The sequence below is a fragment of the Cryptomeria japonica genome, chromosome 10, assembly GCF_030272615.1.
Source record: "Cryptomeria japonica chromosome 10, Sugi_1.0, whole genome shotgun sequence".
In the NCBI taxonomy this organism is placed as follows: Eukaryota; Viridiplantae; Streptophyta; class Pinopsida; order Cupressales; family Cupressaceae; genus Cryptomeria; species Cryptomeria japonica.
Window position 1 is genome coordinate 793,517,056 of NC_081414.1, and position 20,827 is coordinate 793,537,882.

General features: G+C 34.4%; 2 protein-coding genes across 2 annotated transcripts; both read left to right on the plus strand.

Annotated features, from left to right (window-relative positions):
• Window positions 1–8,197: 8,197 nt before the first annotated feature.
• On the plus strand, window positions 8,198–8,905 carry LOC131859279 (enoyl-CoA delta isomerase 2, peroxisomal-like). Its single transcript, XM_059212870.1, has one exon. The coding sequence runs from the start codon at window positions 8,198–8,200 to the stop codon at window positions 8,903–8,905; it is 708 nt and encodes a 235-aa protein (XP_059068853.1).
• Window positions 8,906–19,536: 10,631 nt separating this feature from the next.
• LOC131046232 (enoyl-CoA delta isomerase 2, peroxisomal-like) lies at window positions 19,537–20,244 on the plus strand. Its single transcript, XM_057979916.2, has one exon. It carries the CDS (start codon window positions 19,537–19,539, stop codon window positions 20,242–20,244), a length of 708 nt encoding a protein of 235 aa, XP_057835899.1.
• Window positions 20,245–20,827: the final 583 nt, after the last annotated feature.

Below are 20,827 nucleotides of genomic sequence, written 5' to 3' on the forward strand. Positions count from 1 at the left end.
TACATAAATCTGCATCGACATGAAAGTCTTCAATGTTTTCACAAGCCACCATGAACATGATGCAGATCCAGAAAAACCCAATGGGTGCAAATAGCACTCCACCCAACCATGTGGTACTATTAGGTCCACCCCCCATGCAAGGAGATATCTATCAGATCCACAAGAAGGATGCAAGCACACAAGGTACCAACAAGAATCATGAGAGATGCACATGGCTATTGTTGGAATACATAGAATGCAAGAACACTGAGAAGGAGGGGTGAATCATTGTCCTGCCGGTAATATAAGATTTTACCTTATTAGAACATACACATATAAAATGGTAAATGAAGAAACATATAACATGAAGTAGATAAACTAGCCACATGAATGAACACCATAGAGAACTGAATTTTATACATGGAAAAACTCAAAGAGGAAAAACCACGGTGGGATTTGTGACCCACAATATCAATTCACTGGCCATATGAAAGATATTACATAGTACGGGGGCTTGCACATGCAGGAAGGCACACTTCCTAGAGTGCACTTCTCAACACAAAAGAGTTTCACTGACTACAATCTTCTGATGAGATAAAAGAATAATGGTGAACTAAAAAATGCATCTCCAATGCCAAAAAGAGTGTTGGTTATAGCTCTATTCAGTACCGCTTCATAAACCCTAAACTCTTTTACCAGTGTGTCCTTTCCTCCAAAAATGCTTTATAAACCATCTACTGATCATTGCATGATATTACTTTAACCCAAGAACCCTTAGAATATTTGAGTAAAATCTCAAAAGGCAGGCCTTTTGAAACATCCATTTCAGTCAAAATGTTGGCAAAGGTAGAGTGCAAAATATCAGAAGTTTATTAAATATTTCAAAAGAAGGGTTGAAATCAGAGTGCCAAGCCTTAATCATCAACACAAATTCGTCCTCCTAGCTAAAATAATGATCACATAATATTTTCTTTCTATCTCGAGCATTATCAAACTTTGCAATAAAGATCCCCTTAGCCATGGGAAAATATTAACTTTACCAGTAATAAGAGGCTCCCAATGTTTAAAGATCTAGGCATGCGGTTGAGGGAGGCTGGGCCAAAAACCCGTTAACCATTATATCACACCTTATGTAGACAAAAGATAAACATTGTGATCTACTTCCTCTTTCGTATCTGCTTCAGATTAATAGAAATGGCATTTGCAATACGAATAAAACCACCACCATACAAACGTATCCCTTTCCATATTCTCGGAGACTCGCCATTCCGTGTCTACTCATCAGACACAACCATACTAGCGGTGACATTCAACAACTTTCAAGAAATTTGCAGTCGCTACAAACCACCAGCAACAGAGGCACAAGGGCAGGATGAAACATTATTCGCAGCAGAGATATCCACTTCTCCTAGAGGGGAGGAGGCATGAAAGCTTCCCACACCAATGGAATTGTCACCAAGGTTTACAAAATGAATGACGGATACCGAGGGTTTTGCTTTTGAAGCACCATCGACAGTTTTTGAAATCGGCCCATGGGTCGAAGGAGCCATCACAAACATATTCATTGCATGAAGAAGTTTATGTTCATAAGTTATATTTACTTTTATTTTTCTTAATTGAATATTGAATTTATCTTATATACGTTAATAGATTAGATATTTTTATATTATTATAACTAATATTAATTATAGATTATTTATTTATTGTCTTTAATTATATCTACATGTTTATAGAATTATTATTTTAGACATCAAACCAAACAACATTATAAGGGGATGAGGGAAAAGTCCAAGTTCTCATCATGATTTTTAACATAATACAAGACCTGCAATGATATTATTATTTTAATTCATATCTGCAAGGATTAGAGCCCCTCTAAGGAACGACAAGAATTTTTGTAGCATTATGCCCTAATTTGTAGATTCACAAAGGTATGTCCAAAATTAAGTGATATGTATTCATGTATTGCTGAACAGTGGAAAGAATACATGGACAGTGAAATTTTGATTTATCCATGTTCCTAAGAATTCTTTATTTTGGAATTTGACTCTGAGAAGGATTGAAAGTTGATATTAGAAAAAGGTTATTAGATATTCCAAGACGTATTTCTGTGTATGAAACCATGGTTCCCAGTCTTTCATCCATGCACAAAAATATTTACCACAACTTATCTTTGGGTGCGATTACCATATATTTTACTTGAATTTTGGGAATTTGACTATCTTCAAGCCATCAAGAATAGCCTAGGGAAATATCATTGCACCTCCAAGGAAACTATTGATTTCTATTACACTACCAATGCTCAGATTTGTGTTGAAATGGAGTTATCCAAAGGGCTTCCTAATGAAATAGTATTGAAGATGGGTTGTAGAGGGTTTTTACAACTGTTTGACTGTGAGAAAATTACCTTTAGATGAAGACGATGTTTCTCAATGGACCATCTCATATCCCAAAGTGAAAAGCATTTTTTAATAGGGAATTCAATAACTCCTGGTAAATCTTCTTGGTGGGTTGGGACCGAGCTCTAGCATTATGCCATTCGTTCTACCTCTGAAGACTTGAATCAAGCTTAATCAACCCCTTTCTCCATCTATTATCTGCCATGATAAGAGGCCCATTATGGAATCTTAGATTTTACAAAAGACGCCCTCATTTATAGATTCCACCTTGGCTTGCTTTCCATAACCGCTACATTATTTTGTAGGGATAGGTAACCAAGTTGGTGCATAAATTGAGAGTGGTGATGCAAAAGATTATGGATGGATATAAATAAAGACGAGGAAGAAACTTCTTCAGCATCAAATGAATTTTGGTTCATCTAAGAAAAGTTCTATGGCAAAAGAATTAATTACTTTTCACAAGATAGTTGTTCTGCAAGCTTTGTGCCTCTACTTTTGTGCATGCAATTATGCTTGCCTTTATATTATCATAGATAATGTTACTATAATTGGGTAGAGTAGCCTTTTTGTTTTGAGAAATATGGCATTTTTATAATGCTTCCTAGTTAGGAACCACCTTATTGCACCCCTAGTTTGGGAAGTTGTATTTTTTGTTCAAATTAATATAGATTTTTGTTGTAATCATGGCTGCAATTTATTGATAAAAAAACAAAAACAAAATCATAATATCAAGGAGGAAAAATAATCGAATATCATTACTCAAAAATGGGGAGTACAAATTAATTCACAAGCAATAATTAAATATTTTTCACAAGTACTCACTATATGCTCATTATAAATTATAGTGGCCAGATTATTTTGAAGGAAAATTTAGGTCAAATTCGAATACACAAAGATCTATGAGTTGTAGAACTGGTAGAGACAAAAACTTATATTATTATTTAATCATTTTCAATAAAAATATAAAATCCATCACAAGCGTAGTGTATGGAATTATATTATAAAATTAAATTTTGTTTAGGTCAAATGAAATGAAATTGTAAGAGGATGTCCTTTTAGGTAAGAGGTAATCAAAATTGCTACTATATCAACTCCGTGTAGCATGGCCAATACATATACATACCACATGTAACGTTTAACTCAGTTTATTTCTATATGCAAGTTTTTTAGTTTAGGTGTTGGTTCTATGTTCACCCTGCTCGGTTTTTGATGTGTTTTGTAAAGGGTTCTTTTTAGCTGATTGCACATCCTTCATACTTCAGCCATGGTGTCTCTTTGTGATTATGTATCGATACATGCCTATCCTACTTTTATTAATCAAAATATGGTGAACACATGTTTCTGTATATGATACAAATTGTTCTAGTTTCTTCTTTTGTGGGTATGTGAAATTGACCAGCTCAATAGGAGCTCTCCTGTTAGTAGTCATCATTCTACATTTATCCTCCGACTACCTAGATCTATTTGCAAGGGCAAGGAAGAAAGATAATTTAGAGTTAGCGATGACGTGAAGCCTAGAAAAGCAAGGAAAGGTGTAGATCTTGACCTTCGTGGGTGATAATGACGAGGATGAGCACAGGCTTAATCCTACAACTTTCTACGCCATATATATGTTGTATTTGCTTTATAAAGTGCATGAAAAAATGGAATCTACATGGAAGCAAAATGGATCTATATGTTATATTTTCTTTATAAAGTGCATGAAATAATGGAAGGCTATTATGTTAAATTCTGCAATATGAGATACAAATTATGTAAATAAATAGATGCACTATAATTTCACTATTAAGATTATGGAATGTACTAGAAATACCACTACTTGGGTTGTAAATTCTCTCATTTCTTATGGTGGGTAGCTACAGCTCATACATTCCAAAACAAAACCACATTAGAATAAATGTATTAGGACCAGGTTATAGGAAAATATAAGGACCTAGATAACCATTTGGGAACCATACTACAGTATCCATTTTGGTAGTTTTCATTTCAAAGATATATAAGTAAAGGTAAAGACACATTTGTGTGCCTTGCGTTCAACGAAACAAGCATACTCTGCTCATATCACTAAGGCACACAGAACTTATGGCTCGTATGGCGTTGTAAGAAGGCCAATTTTAGAGACATTGTAGAAATAGCAGCAAGGTAGTGTTGCCCCTTTCAACTCACATTTCACAAACTCTATAGTTCTTCGATTGCAAGCCAAAATAAGTTCCTAAGAGAGTATATGTACAAAAGTATCACAAAGCCCAAAATAGGCACTCCATTAACATTTCCTAAATCAAGATTCAAGATGAACATAAAGACAAACTAACAATAATGACAACAAGAATTCACTTTATCTATTTATTTTGAAATAGAAAGAGATCTAATCATATAATTTGTATTATATCTTATTCCTTTAATTTTTTTAGAATATTTATTTTATTTTAATAAAAGTAATAAATAAAGAGATGAAATGAATTAATAAAATATATTGTTCGGATTAAAACTAAAGGTTGTACAAGAGTTATTTAATCATTTATTTATTTCTAGTTAGACAATCGAAACTATGGGTCATTATGCTCTGCTTAGCTCCAAATATTTGTGAAATAAATTTGCACCTCACACATTTTGAAATGTGACCTCCATTGTACCCCTATTTCAAGAAGTTGTATTTTTTTGTTCAAATTAATAAACATTTTTGTTGTTGATGAGGCTGCAATTTATTGATCAAAAAACAAACAAAAAAATGATAATCTCAAGGAGGAAAAATAATTGAATATCAATACTCAAAAATGGGGGAGTACAGATTAATTCAGAAGCAAGAATTAAATATTTTCACAACTACTCATTAAATGATCATTATAAATTATAGTGGCCAGATTATTTTGAAGGAAAATTTAGGTCAAATTCAAATACACAAAGATCTCTTAGTTGCAGAACTGTTAGAGACAAAAACTTATATTATTCTTTAATCATTTTCAATAAAAATATAAAATCCATCACAAGCAGAGTGTATGGAATTATTTTTAAAAAAAAAAAATTGGTTAGGTCAAATGAAATGAAACTATAAGAGGATATCCTTTTAGGTAAGAGGTAATCGAAATTGCTACTATATCAACCACATGTAACATGGTCAACACATATACATACCACATATAACGTTTAACTTGGTTTTTTTTAATGTATTTAGTTTAAGTGTTGGTTCTATGTTCACCTTGCTAGGTTTTTGACGTGTTTGGTGTAGGGTTCTTTTTAGCTAGTTGTGAATCCTTCATCCTGTGTGTTTCTTTGTGATTATGTATCGATGCAAGCCTATCCTACATTTGTTAATCAAAATATTGTGAACACATGTTTCTGTATATGATAGAAATTGTTTTAGTGGGCATGTGAGATTGACCAGCTTGACAAGAGTTCTCCTATTACTAGTCATCTTTCTACATTTATCCTCCGTCAGCCTTCATTTGTTTGCAAGAGAAGGGAAGAAATATAATTTAGAGTTAGCGATGATGTGAAGCCTAGAGAAGCAGGGAAAGGTGTACATCTTGACCTTTGTGGGTGATAATGATGAGGATGAGCACAAGCTTAATCCTACAACTTTCGATGCCATCTGTATGTTGTATTTAGTTTATAAAGTGCATGAAAAAATGGAATCTACATGGAAGCAAAATGGAATCTATATATTATATTTTCTTTATAAACTGCATGAAACTTGCGGAAGGCTATTATGTTAAATTCTGCAATATGAGATGCAAATTATGTAAATGAATAGATGTGCTATAGTTGCACTATTAAGATTATGGAATGTAATAGAAAGACCACTACCTGGGTTATAACTTCTCTCATTTCTTATCGTGGGTAGCTACACCTCAAGCCTTCTAAAACCAAACCACATTACAATAAATGTATTAACACCAAGTTATAGGAAAATATAGGGACCTAGATAACCATTTGGTAACCATACTACAGTATCCATTTGTGTATTTTTCATTGCAAAGATAAATAAGTAAAGATAGAGACACATTTATGTGCCTTGAGTTCAACGAAACAAGAATACTCCACTACTATCACTACGGAAAACACAACTTACGACTCGTATGACATTGTAGAAATAGGAACAAGATAGCACTGCCCCTGTTAACTCGCATTTCACAAACTCTATTATCTATAGTTCTTCCATCACGGGCCAAAATAACTTCCTAAGAGAGTATATGTACAGAAGTATAACAAAGCCCAAAACAGGCACTCCATTAACATTTCCTAAATGAAGATTCAAGATCAACATAAAGACAAACTAGGTCAAAGTTGCACCGACAAGGTTATAGATATAGATACGAATAGGACCATTTTTGAAGACCACTAATAGTGATACAGCTGGATATGACATTCATTAAAAACACATACACATATATTTACCAAATTTTATAAGTTATTAGAGGAGATTGTAATTACTTTAAAAACAATTTAGACACATAATTGCCAGATAAATAATTATAAGTTGATTTAACACTACAATATACCCAAAAACTACAAAGCGTGAGCTTTAATTAAATTAACAATAATGTCATTTAAATCCAAATTAAAATAAAACAAAATAAAACTTTAAATAGAAATTAAAAAGGAAAATATCTAAATATATTTTCAGAAAAAATTAAATATAAAGAACTAAATAAACAATATTGATCTAAACTTAAAAAATAAAAACTCATTTCCACATTTAATTTTTTAATATTAATTAAAAATTAAAATTCATAATAAAATAAGTAAATATAAATAAATATTTTTTAATATACGCGTATTGGATACGCCGATGCATGCTCCTAAGGAGGGACATTGGTGTATCCAGCTACTCTGGTCTAGGTAGGTTTATCTCATGCGTCTGAATCCAAACTTTGAATGGAAGAGCTAGTTTCTAGAAATACAGTCATATGGAATCAACCATTGACATAGAAATGCAACCTTGACAAAGTTTGGTAATGTCGTCAGCAAAAGTGCATTAGCCATCAGACTGATGCAAAGGAATAAGATACCTTGTAAAACTGAAATTGCAGAGATGAAGCAGCATATATGATTCAATGGTTTACCCAACTACATGTTTTGCAATACCAACTATTCATGCATCGCTCATCTGCGTTCATCCTGTGACTGCCTTGATTTGTTTGCAAAACCAAGGAAGAAAGCCAGTATGGTCAAATTCAACTATTCATCTGCAAAGATCTCGGACAATGCCATATCAGCCACGTGGAAATTGTTATCAAGAAGATGAAAGGTGAAAGGTGTACAAGATGAACTTGATTTGTTTTCGAGACCAACGATACGTCATAAGCCCAGACAAAAAATGATAGATTGTTTGAAAAAATCTAGTTAGTCATGATTCCTTACTCACGATCTTCTTAAACGTCGTTGGTTTTATGTTCAAATTTAATTTTAGTAGTGTTACTCGTAAAGAATAAGTCGATACTGTTCAAAAATTTGAACAACATAAAAGTAACATAATGCTATTCAATATGTGTAATAGGCAATTTCGTGTCTAACCATTTTATAATTCTGCTAGCCATTTCTTCAAAGATAAAGAGGATCTTATTGCTGATGTTACTAGGTTGAACATGGAGGGGAAGAAGTTTTTTAAAGATAGAAAGTCGGCTGATGAAGAGGTCCATAATTTCATCAAGGGTAAAGAGTGCAAAATTTGATAGATTTGACTGAAGCCTAGTTGACGAGTCGGAGTTAGCAAGTATACAGGAGCACTCTCCCCTATTTAATTGTCTATCACTCATCTGATTCATCACTAAACTGCCTCGATTTGTTTTGAAAGAGCAAGGAAAGGAAAGGTAGCGAGGATGTGCAGCCTAGAGAAGCGAGGAAATGTGTACATCTTGACCTTCGTTGGTGACGGCGAGCACAGGTTTAATCCCACAACATTCGATGCCATCTCTGACGCTCTCAAAGAGGTGGAAGAATCGGCAGACGCAGCAGCCCTGGTAACCACCAACGCAGGCAAATACTTCTCCTGCGGCCTCGACATGAAATGGGTTGGCGAGAGCCCCCACGACCGTTTTGACATAGGCATGGAGAAATTAGAGAATATGTTCGCAGCCTTCATGAAGCTCAGCATCCCCACCGTGGCAGCCATCTGCGGGCACGCGGAGGCGAGCGCCTTCACGCTTGCTCTGGCTCACGATTACCGCTTCATGAGTACGCAGGGGTCCTCCCACCTCTACATGTGCGAGCTCGATCATGGCTTCAACATCCCCAAGAGTATGCTAACCTTGATTCGTAGCAAGCTGCACCCTGCAGCCCTGCGCGATGTGGTGCTAGGCGGCACCAAGCTCAACGCCCAGATGGCCTTTCAGAAAGGGATTGTGGACGCCGCTTTCGACGACTCGGTGGGGACTTTGCAGGCGGCGGTTAAGGAGGCAGAGAAACTGGCGGTCAGGGGATGGAACAGGGAGATCTACCGTAGCTTCAGGTTGGCTGCCTTTCCTGACGTTGTGGAGGAGCTCGATATTCATGTTCCCTATCGCATGCTCGCTTCCTATAACTTCTGATGCCCACCTTCAATCTTGCCCAGATTTCTATAAGCGAACAATAAGCATTTGGATAATCAATATTGTATAAGCTCTAAATAAGGGCGAAATAATAATAGCTCTATTACTATTTATCTAGTTTGGTGTTGTTCATGAGAGAAAAGTGGTTTGATTTTCTATAGTAATTTTACTTTCAATTTTTTAATATGATATAACAGCTCTATTATAAAATCACTCAACCGATTGGTCATGCTCTTAATATAAGATTTGTCAAAGAAGGCAAGCATATGAGATACGTATTTGCAATTTATTTCATCCAGGTCACAATATCAGAAGATTTATCATAGTTGTTATTATATTTGCATATTAATAACAACTATTTTCTGTATTCAAAATATTTGGTGTTGTTCTTATATTTTATTGGTAGTGATTATTTTTTAACTTAAAATTTCTTTACAGTGCATTTAGAAAAAAGTTTCAATTTTGTTTTCCTGCTATTGTGCTGTGCAGTTTTGTAGTGGGCAATTGCCTATTTTATTTTATATTTGCAAATTTTGTTATAGGTTAAGTATTAATTTTTTTGAAGGAGAAATTAAAAGAGAGAGCTTGCAATCATGTTTTGAAACTATTTTTTTATGAATAGTGGTCAATTCCATTAATATTAGACAAAAGTGCATTATTCACAAAAAAATAGTAGAGGGATACAAGATCTCACCATAGTAGTCAAACGAGCAAAGCCTAGAGAATAAAAAACATATAAGAACCCCCTAGGAACAAAAACATGGGCAGATCCGAGAGAGTAGAAAGAAAGAAGGAAAAGTTGTTAAGTGACTATTGTATTATCCTCCTTGTCCTTGTCCTCATCCTAGCAAGAGGGAAAGATAGCCAGAGCCAATCATGGGAGCCATTTGGATGAGCTAGGCCATCCACTATCACCACCAAAATTTGGACATCCACTGTCACCATTAGTGATTGGACCCACAACCTCGCACCCCATCTAGGGGTGAAAATCCCACACAACGAAGAGGTGGAGAATTGCCTATTAAAATAATTGCCACCACTAGACTATTTAGATGGAGCTTGAGACTGTAGGGTTTGAGAGCGGTGAGTCAAACAGGTACATATACGTTGATGGTGGCGAGGGCATAGATCGATCATGGGAGGCAAAATTATTTGAAACAACTATAGCAACTATATAAGGAGCATTTACCCAATGCTCCCGAAGCTCCCAAATGTGGCCCACGGTGCAACCTTGTTGGCTTCCACTTGAATCTAAAGCATCACATTATCGCATATACATGCTTTAGTAAAAAGTGACACATGAATATTAATGGTGTTGTGAGAAAAAAAATAACATTTCTATCTTTTCATATTGTAAGGAGGATTTCCACCCTTAAATCATGCCAAATCTACATAAATTTTAAGGGAATGCAAAGCAAATCCCCAAAAAGGGCTATATGCCAAGAAAAAGGCACTGACCAAAACCATCAACACAAATCATGAATCCAACTCTACAAGTTTTGAGCTCAACAACAAAACCTAAAGAGGTGATTGAAAAAATCTAGTTGCCCACAAAAAGGGCACCAAGGATCGGAATGCCCACATTCCTTAGACGAGAGGCCAAAGGTCAACCTGGGGAAAGAATGCACCACACAAGTTAGTCATGATTATTTTCAAAATTTAGTTCTTTTTTACAGTGCATTTAGACAACAATTTCATTTTTTGTGTGCTACTATTGTCTTGCACAATTTCTTAGTGGGGAGATGTTACATGTAGACACAATTGTATATTTTATTTTATGCTTGTAAATTTTAGTATAGGTTAAAGTTTTAAAAAAATTTAGAAGAAATAGATAAAATGAGGTTGGGGTAATTTCTTAGATTTATTTTACAAAATAAAAATTATTTAATTTTTAATTCGAAGTCAAAAGAAGAAATTATGCATTAAATATTCACATATGTTCCTTATAATAATGAGTTAAAAATTGATTTAAAATATGTTCACCCTATTAACGAAATTAAAATTATTGGAATATCTTCTAGATGTTCTTTATATTGTAATGTTGAAGATTCAATTGACTTTAATGTCTCGGTTAGATGTTGCTAATATTAGATTTGTAATGCCCCTGCTATTAGGCCGAGAGGACTTAATCAAATAATCCAATAAAAATGCGAACAATATTTTTTTGAAAAGACAAATTACACATATATGCATTGAGATAGATAGAACATGGAAAGAACATATGCACAATTAACAACTAACAATAGTCCTCAAGGCCCCACAACGAAATTACTCAAGGAATAACATTTACGAAAAATACAAAATCATAAGGTTCATCATTAAATATTAAAAAAAAACCTTCATTTACAATGATCATGATACATACTAAATTGACATGAGAATATACATATGATCATCAATTTATATTTCAATGTGTCCACAAGGATATGATCTCCAAGAGTACAATAAAGGAGTAAATACATAAATCTGCATCGACATGAAAGTCTTCAATGTTTTCACAAGCCACCATGAACATGATGCAGATCCAGAAAAACCCAATGGGTGCAAATAGCACTCCACCCAACCATGTGGTACTATTAGGTCCACCCCCCATGCAAGGAGATATCTATCAGATCCACAAGAAGGATGCAAGCACACAAGGTACCAACAAGAATCATGAGAGATGCACATGGCTATTGTTGGAATACATAGAATGCAAGAACACTGAGAAGGAGGGGTGAATCATTGTCCTGCCGGTAATATAAGATTTTACCTTATTAGAACATACACATATAAAATGGTAAATGAAGAAACATATAACATGAAGTAGATAAACTAGCCACATGAATGAACACCATAGAAAACTGAATTTTATACATGGAAAAACTCAAAGAGGAAAAACCACGGTGGGATTTGTGACCCACAATATCAATTCACTGGCCATATGAAAGATATTACATAGTACGGGGGCTTGCACATGCAGGAAGGCACACTTCCTAGAGTGCACTTCTCAACACAAAAGAGTTTCACTGACTACAATCTTCTGATGAGATAAAAGAATAATGGTGAACTAAAAAATGCATCTCCAATGCCAAAAAGAGTGTTGGTTATAGCTCTATTCAGTACCGCTTCATAAACCCTAAACTCTTTTACCAGTGTGTCCTTTCCTCCAAAAATGCTTTATAAACCATCTACTGATCATTGCATGATATTACTTTAACCCAAGAACCCTTAGAATATTTGAGTAAAATCTCAAAAGGCAGGCCTTTTGAAACATCCATTTCAGTCAAAATGTTGGCAAAGGTAGAGTGCAAAATATCAGAAGTTTATTAAATATTTCAAAAGAAGGGTTGAAATCAGAGTGCCAAGCCTTAATCATCAACACAAATTCGTCCTCCTAGCTAAAATAATGATCACATAATATTTTCTTTCTATCTCGAGCATTATCAAACTTTGCAATAAAGATCCCCTTAGCCATGGGAAAATATTAACTTTACCAGTAATAAGAGGCTCCCAATGTTTAAAGATCTAGGCATGCGGTTGAGGGAGGCTGGGCCAAAAACCCGTTAACCATTATATCACACCTTATGTAGACAAAAGATAAACATTGTGATCTACTTCCTCTTTCGTATCTGCTTCAGATTAATAGAAATGGCATTTGCAATACGAATAAAACCACCACCATACAAACGTATCCCTTTCCATATTCTCGGAGACTCGCCATTCCGTGTCTACTCATCAGACACAACCATACTAGCAGTGACATTCAACAACTTTCAAGAAATTTGCAGTCGCTACAAACCACCAGCAACAGAGGCACAAGGGCAGGATGAAACATTATTCGCAGCAGAGATATCCACTTCTCCTAGAGGGGAGGAGGCATGAAAGCTTCCCACACCAATGGAATTGTCACCAAGGTTTACAAAATGAATGACGGATACCGAGGGTTTTGCTTTTGAAGCACCATCGACAGTTTTTGAAATCGGCCCATGGGCCGAAGTAGCCATCACAAACATATTCATTGCATGAAGAAGTTTATGTTCATAAGTTATATTTACTTTTATTTTTCTTAATTTAATATTGAATTTATCTTATATACGTTAATAGATTAGATATTTTTATATTATTATAACTAATATTAATTATAGATTATTTATTTATTGTCTTGAATTATATCTACATGTTTATAGAATTATTATTTTAGACATCAAACCAAACAACATTATAAGCGGATGAGGGAAAAGTCCAAGTTCTCATCATGATTTTTAACATAATACAAGACCTGCCATGATATTATTATTTTAATTCATATCTGCAAGGATTAGAGCCCCTCTAAGGAACGACAAGAATTTTTGTAGCATTATGCCCTAATTTGTAGATTCCCAAAGGTATGTCCAAAATTAAGTGATATGTATTCATGTATTGCTGAACAGTGGAAAGAATACATGGACAGTGAAATTTTGATTTATCCATGTTCCTAAGAATTCTTTATTTTGGAATTTGACTCTGAGAAGGATTGAAAGTTGATATTAGAAAAAGGTTATTAGATATTCCAAGACGTATTTCTGTGTATGAAACCATGGTTCCCAGTCTTTCATCCATGCACAAAAATATTTACCACAACTTATCTTTGGGTGCGATTACCATATATTTTACTTGAATTTTGGGAATTTGACTATCTTCAAGCCATCAAGAATAGCCTAGGGAAATATCATTGCACCTCCAAGGAAACTATTGATTTCTATTACACTACCAATGCTCAGATTTGTGTTGAAATGGAGTTATCCAAAGGGCTTCCTAATGAAATAGTATTGAAGATGGGTTGTAGAGGGTTTTTACAACTGTTTGACTGTGAGAAAATTACCTTTAGATGAAGACGATGTTTCTCAATGGACCATCTCATATCCCAAAGTGAAAAGCATTTTTTAATAGGGAATTCAATAACTCCTGGCAAATCTTCTTGGTGGGTTGGGACCGAGCTCTAGCATTATGCCATTCGTTCTACCTCTGAAGACTTGAATCAAGCTTAATCAACCCCTTTCTCCATCTATTATCTGCCATGATAAGAGGCCCATTATGGAATCTTAGATTTTACAAAAGACGCCCTCATTTATAGATTCCACCTTGGCTTGCTTTCCATAACCGCTACATTATTTTGTAGGGATAGGTAACCAAGTTGGTGCATAAATTGAGAGTGGTGATGCAAAAGATTATGGATGGATATAAATAAAGACGAGGAAGAAACTTCTTCAGCATCAAATGAATTTTGGTTCATCTAAGAAAAGTTCTATGGCAAAAAAATTAATTACTTTTCACAAGATAGTTGTTCTGCAAGCTTTGTGCCTCTACTTTTGTGCATGCAATTATGCTTGCCTTTATATTATCATAGATAATGTTACTATAACTGGGTAGAGTAGCCTTTTTGTTTTGAGAAATATGGCATTTTTATAATGCTTCCTAGTTAGGAACCACCTTATTGCACCCCTAGTTTGGGAAGTTGTATTTTTTGTTCAAATTAATATAGATTTTTGTTGTAATCATGGCTGCAATTTATTGATAAAAAAACAAAAACAAAATCATAATATCAAGGAGGAAAAATAATCGAATATCATTACTCAAAAATGGGGAGTACAAATTAATTCACAAGTACTCACTATATGCTCATTATAAATTATAGTGGCCAGATTATTTTGAAGGAAAATTTAGGTCAAATTCGAATACACAAAGATCTATGAGTTGTAGAACTGGTAGAGACAAAAACTTATATTATTATTTAATCATTTTCAATAAAAATATAAAATCCATCACAAGCGTAGTGTATGGAATTATATTATAAAATTAAATTTTGTTTAGGTCAAATGAAATGAAATTGTAAGAGGATGTCCTTTTAGGTAAGAGGTAATCAAAATTGCTACTATATCAACTCCGTGTAGCATGGCCAATACATATACATACCACATGTAACGTTTAACTCAGTTTATTTCTATATGCAAGTTTTTTAGTTTAGGTGTTGGTTCTATGTTCACCCTGCTCGGTTTTTGATGTGTTTTGTAAAGGGTTCTTTTTAGCTGATTGCACATCCTTCATACTTCAGCCATGGTGTCTCTTTGTGATTATGTATCGATACATGCCTATCCTACTTTTATTAATCAAAATATGGTGAACACATGTTTCTGTATATGATACAAATTGTTCTAGTTTCTTCTTTTGTGGGTATGTGAAATTGACCAGCTCAATAGGAGCTCTCCTGTTAGTAGTCATCATTCTACATTTATCCTCCGACTACCTAGATCTATTTGCAAGGGCAAGGAAGAAAGATAATTTAGAGTTAGCGATGACGTGAAGCCTAGAAAAGCAAGGAAAGGTGTAGATCTTGACCTTCGTGGGTGATAATGACGAGGATGAGCACAGGCTTAATCCTACAACTTTCTACGCCATATATATGTTGTATTTGCTTTATAAAGTGCATGAAAAAATGGAATCTACATGGAAGCAAAATGGATCTATATGTTATATTTTCTTTATAAAGTGCATGAAATAATGGAAGGCTATTATGTTAAATTCTGCAATATGAGATACAAATTATGTAAATAAATAGATGCACTATAATTTCACTATTAAGATTATGGAATGTACTAGAAATACCACTACTTGGGTTGTAAATTCTCTCATTTCTTATGGTGGGTAGCTACAGCTCATACATTCCAAAACAAAACCACATTAGAATAAATGTATTAGGACCAGGTTATAGGAAAATATAAGGACCTAGATAACCATTTGGGAACCATACTACAGTATCCATTTTGGTAGTTTTCATTTCAAAGATATATAAGTAAAGGTAAAGACACATTTGTGTGCCTTGCGTTCAACGAAACAAGCATACTCTGCTCATATCACTAAGGCACACAGAACTTATGGCTCGTATGGCGTTGTAAGAAGGCCAATTTTAGAGACATTGTAGAAATAGCAGCAAGGTAGTGTTGCCCCTTTCAACTCACATTTCACAAACTCTATAGTTCTTCGATTGCAAGCCAAAATAAGTTCCTAAGAGAGTATATGTACAAAAGTATCACAAAGCCCAAAATAGGCACTCCATTAACATTTCCTAAATCAAGATTCAAGATGAACATAAAGACAAACTAACAATAATGACAACAAGAATTCACTTTATCTATTTATTTTGAAATAGAAAGAGATCTAATCATATAATTTGTATTATATCTTATTCCTTTAATTTTTTTAGAATATTTATTTTATTTTAATAAAAGTAATAAATAAAGAGATGAAATGAATTAATAAAATATATTGTTCGGATTAAAACTAAAGGTTGTACAAGAGTTATTTAATCATTTATTTATTTCTAGTTAGACAATCGAAACTATGGGTCATTATGCTCTGCTTAGCTCCAAATATTTGTGAAATAAATTTGCACCTCACACATTTTGAAATGTGACCTCCATTGTACCCCTATTTCAAGAAGTTGTATTTTTTTGTTCAAATTAATAAACATTTTTGTTGTTGATGAGGCTGCAATTTATTGATCAAAAAACAAACAAAAAAATGATAATCTCAAGGAGGAAAAATAATTGAATATCAATACTCAAAAATGGGGGAGTACAGATTAATTCAGAAGCAAGAATTAAATATTTTCACAACTACTCATTAAATGATCATTATAAATTATAGTGGCCAGATTATTTTGAAGGAAAATTTAGGTCAAATTCAAATACACAAAGATCTCTTAGTTGCAGAACTGTTAGAGACAAAAACTTATATTATTCTTTAATCATTTTCAATAAAAATATAAAATCCATCACAAGCAGAGTGTATGGAATTATTTTAAAAAAAAAAAAATTGGTTAGGTCAAATGAAATGAAACTGTAAGAGGATATCCTTTTAGGTAAGAGGTAATCGAAATTGCTACTATATCAACCACGTGTAACATGGTCAACACATATACATACCACATATAACGTTTAACTTGGTTTTTTTTAATGTATTTAGTTTAAGTGTTGGTTCTATGTTCACCTTGCTAGGTTTTTGACGTGTTTGGTGTAGGGTTCTTTTTAGCTAGTTGTGAATCCTTCATCCTGTGTGTTTCTTTGTGATTATGTATCGATGCAAGCCTATCCTACATTTGTTAATCAAAATATTGTGAACACATGTTTCTGTATATGATAGAAATTGTTTTAGTGGGCATGTGAGATTGACCAGCTTGACAAGAGTTCTCCTATTACTAGTCATCTTTCTACATTTATCCTCCGTCAGCCTTCATTTGTTTGCAAGAGAAGGGAAGAAATATAATTTAGAGTTAGCGATGATGTGAAGCCTAGAGAAGCAGGGAAAGGTGTACATCTTGACCTTTGTGGGTGATAATGATGAGGATGAGCACAAGCTTAATCCTACAACTTTCGATGCCATCTGTATGTTGTATTTAGTTTATAAAGTGCATGAAAAAATGGAATCTACATGGAAGCAAAATGGAATCTATATATTATATTTTCTTTATAAACTGCATGAAACTTGCGGAAGGCTATTATGTTAAATTCTGCAATATGAGATGCAAATTATGTAAATGAATAGATGTGCTATAGTTGCACTATTAAGATTATGGAATGTAATAGAAAGACCACTACCTGGGTTGTAACTTCTCTCATTTCTTATCGTGGGTAGCTACACCTCAAGCCTTCTAAAACCAAACCACATTACAATAAATGTATTAACACCAAGTTATAGGAAAATATAGGGACCTAGATAACCATTTGGTAACCATACTACAGTATCCATTTGTGTATTTTTCATTGCAAAGATAAATAAGTAAAGATAAAGACACATTTATGTGCCTTGAGTTCAACGAAACAAGAATACTCCACTACTATCACTACGGAAAACACAACTTACGACTCGTATGACATTGTAGAAATAGGAACAAGATAGCACTGCCCCTGTTAACTCGCATTTCACAAACTCTATTATCTATAGTTCTTCCATCACGGGCCAAAATAACTTCCTAAGAGAGTATATGTACAGAAGTATAACAAAGCCCAAAACAGGCACTCCATTAACATTTCCTAAATGAAGATTCAAGATCAACATAAAGACAAACTAGGTCAAAGTTGCACGGACAAGGTTATAGATACAGATACGAATAGGACCATTTTTGAAGACCACTAATAGTGATACAGCTGGATATGACATTCATTAAAAACACATACACATATATTTACCAAAATTTTATAAGTTATTAGAGGAGATTGTAATTACTTTAAAAACAATTTAGACACATAATTGCCAGATAAATAATTATAAGTTGATTTAACACTACAATATACCCAAAAACTACAAAGCGTGAGCTTTAATTAAATTAACAATAATGTCATTTAAATCCAAATTAAAATAAAACAAAATAAAACTTTAAATAGAAATTAAAAAGGAAAATATCTAAATATATTTTCAGAAAAAATTAAATATAAAGAACTAAATAAACAATATTGATCTAAACTTAAAAAATAAAAACTCATTTCCACATTTAATTTTTTAATATTAATTAAAAATTAAAATTCATAATAAAATAAGTAAATATAAATAAATATTTTTTAATATACGCGTATTGGATACGCCGATGCATGCTCCTAAGGAGGGACATTGGTGTATCCAGCTACTCTGGTCTAGGTAGGTTTATCTCATGCGTCTGAATCCAAACTTTGAATGGAAGAGCTAGTTTCTAGAAATACAGTCATATGGAATCAACCATTGACATAGAAATGCAACCTTGACAAAGTTTGGTAATGTCGTCAGCAAAAGTGCATTAGCCATCAGACTGATGCAAAGGAATAAGATACCTTGTAAAACTGAAATTGCAGAGATGAAGCAGCATATATGATTCAATGGTTTACCCAACTACATGTTTTGCAATACCAACTATTCATGCATCGCTCATCTGCGTTCATCCTGTGACTGCCTTGATTTGTTTGCAAAACCAAGGAAGAAAGCCAGTATGGTCAAATTCAACTATTCATCTGCAAAGATCTCGGACAATGCCATATCAGCCACGTGGAAATTGTTATCAAGAAGATGAAAGGTGAAAGGTGTACAAGATGAACTTGATTTGTTTTCGAGACCAACGATACGTCATAAGCCCAGACAAAAAATGATAGATTGTTTGAAAAAATCTAGTTAGTCATGATTCCTTACTCACGATCTTCTTAAACGTCGTTGGTTTTATGTTCAAATTTAATTTTAGTAGTGTTACTCGTAAAGAATAAGTCGATACTGTTCAAAAATTTGAACAACATAAAAGTAACATAATGCTATTCAATATGTGTAATAGGCAATTTCGTGTCTAACCATTTTATAATTCTGCTAGCCATTTCTTCAAAGATAAAGAGGATCTTATTGCTGATGTTACTAGGTTGAACATGGAGGGGAAGAAGTTTTTTAAAGATAGAAAGTCGGCTGATGAAGAGGTCCATAATTTCATCAAGGGTAAAGAGTGCAAAATTTGATAGATTTGACTGAAGCCTAGTTGACGAGTCGGAGTTAGCAAGTATACAGGAGCACTCTCCCCTATTTAATTGTCTATCACTCATCTGATTCATCACTAAACTGCCTCGATTTGTTTTGAAAGAGCAAGGAAAGGAAAGGTAGCGAGGATGTGCAGCCTAGAGAAGCGAGGAAATGTGTACATCTTGACCTTCGTTGGTGACGGCGAGCACAGGTTTAATCCCACAACATTCGATGCCATCTCTGACGCTCTCAAAGAGGTGGAAGAATCGGCAGACGCAGCAGCCCTGGTAACCACCAACGCAGGCAAATACTTCTCCTGCGGCCTCGACATGAAATGGGTTGGCGAGAGCCCCCACGACCGTTTTGACATAGGCATGGAGAAATTAGAGAATATGTTCGCAGCCTTCATGAAGCTCAGCATCCCCACCGTGGCAGCCATCTGCGGGCACGCGGAGGCGAGCGCCTTCACGCTTGCTCTGGCTCACGATTACCGCTTCATGAGTACGCAGGGGTCCTCCCACCTCTACATGTGCGAGCTCGATCATGGCTTCAACATCCCCAAGAGTATGCTAACCTTGATTCGTAGCAAGCTGCACCCTGCAGCCCTGCGCGATGTGGTGCTAGGCGGCACCAAGCTCAACGCCCAGATGGCCTTTCAGAAAGGGATTGTGGACGCCGCTTTCGACGACTCGGTGGGGACTTTGCAGGCGGCGGTTAAGGAGGCAGAGAAACTGGCGGTCAGGGGATGGAACAGGGAGATCTACCGTAGCTTCAGGTTGGCTGCCTTTCCTGACGTTGTGGAGGAGCTCGATATTCATGTTCCCTATCGCATGCTCGCTTCCTATAACTTCTGATGCCCACCTTCAATCTTGCCCAGATTTCTATAAGCGAACAATAAGCATTTGGATAATCAATATTGTATAAGCTCTAAATAAGGGCGAAATAATAATAGCTCTATTACTATTTATCTAGTTTGGTGTTGTTCATGAGAGAAAAGTGGTTTGATTTTCTATAGTAATTTTACTTTCAATTTTTTAATATGATATAACAGCTCTATTATAAAATCACTCAACCGATTGGTCATGCTCTTAATATAAGATTTGTCAAAGAAGGCAAGCATATGAGATACGTATTTGCAATTTATTTCATCCAGGTCACAATATCAGAAGATTTATCATAGTTGTTATTATATTTGCATATTAATAACAACTATTTTCTGTATTCAAAATATTTGGTGTTGTTCTTATATTTTATTGGTAGTGATTATTTTTTAACTCAAAATTTCTTTACAGTGCATTTAGAAAAAAGTTTCAATTTTGTTTTCCTGCTATTGTGCTGTGCAGTTTTGTAGTGGGCAATTGCCTATTTTATTTTATATTTGCAAATTTTGTTATAGGTTAAGTATTAATTTTTTTGAAGGAGAAATTAAAAGAGAGA

What these genes read in the sequence shown, in the direction of transcription:
- LOC131859279 (XM_059212870.1), top strand. Translation starts at nt 8,198, where the DNA reads ATGTGCAGCCTAGAGAAGCGAGGAAATGTGTACATCTTGACCTTCGTT.
- LOC131046232 (XM_057979916.2), top strand. Translation starts at nt 19,537, where the DNA reads ATGTGCAGCCTAGAGAAGCGAGGAAATGTGTACATCTTGACCTTCGTT.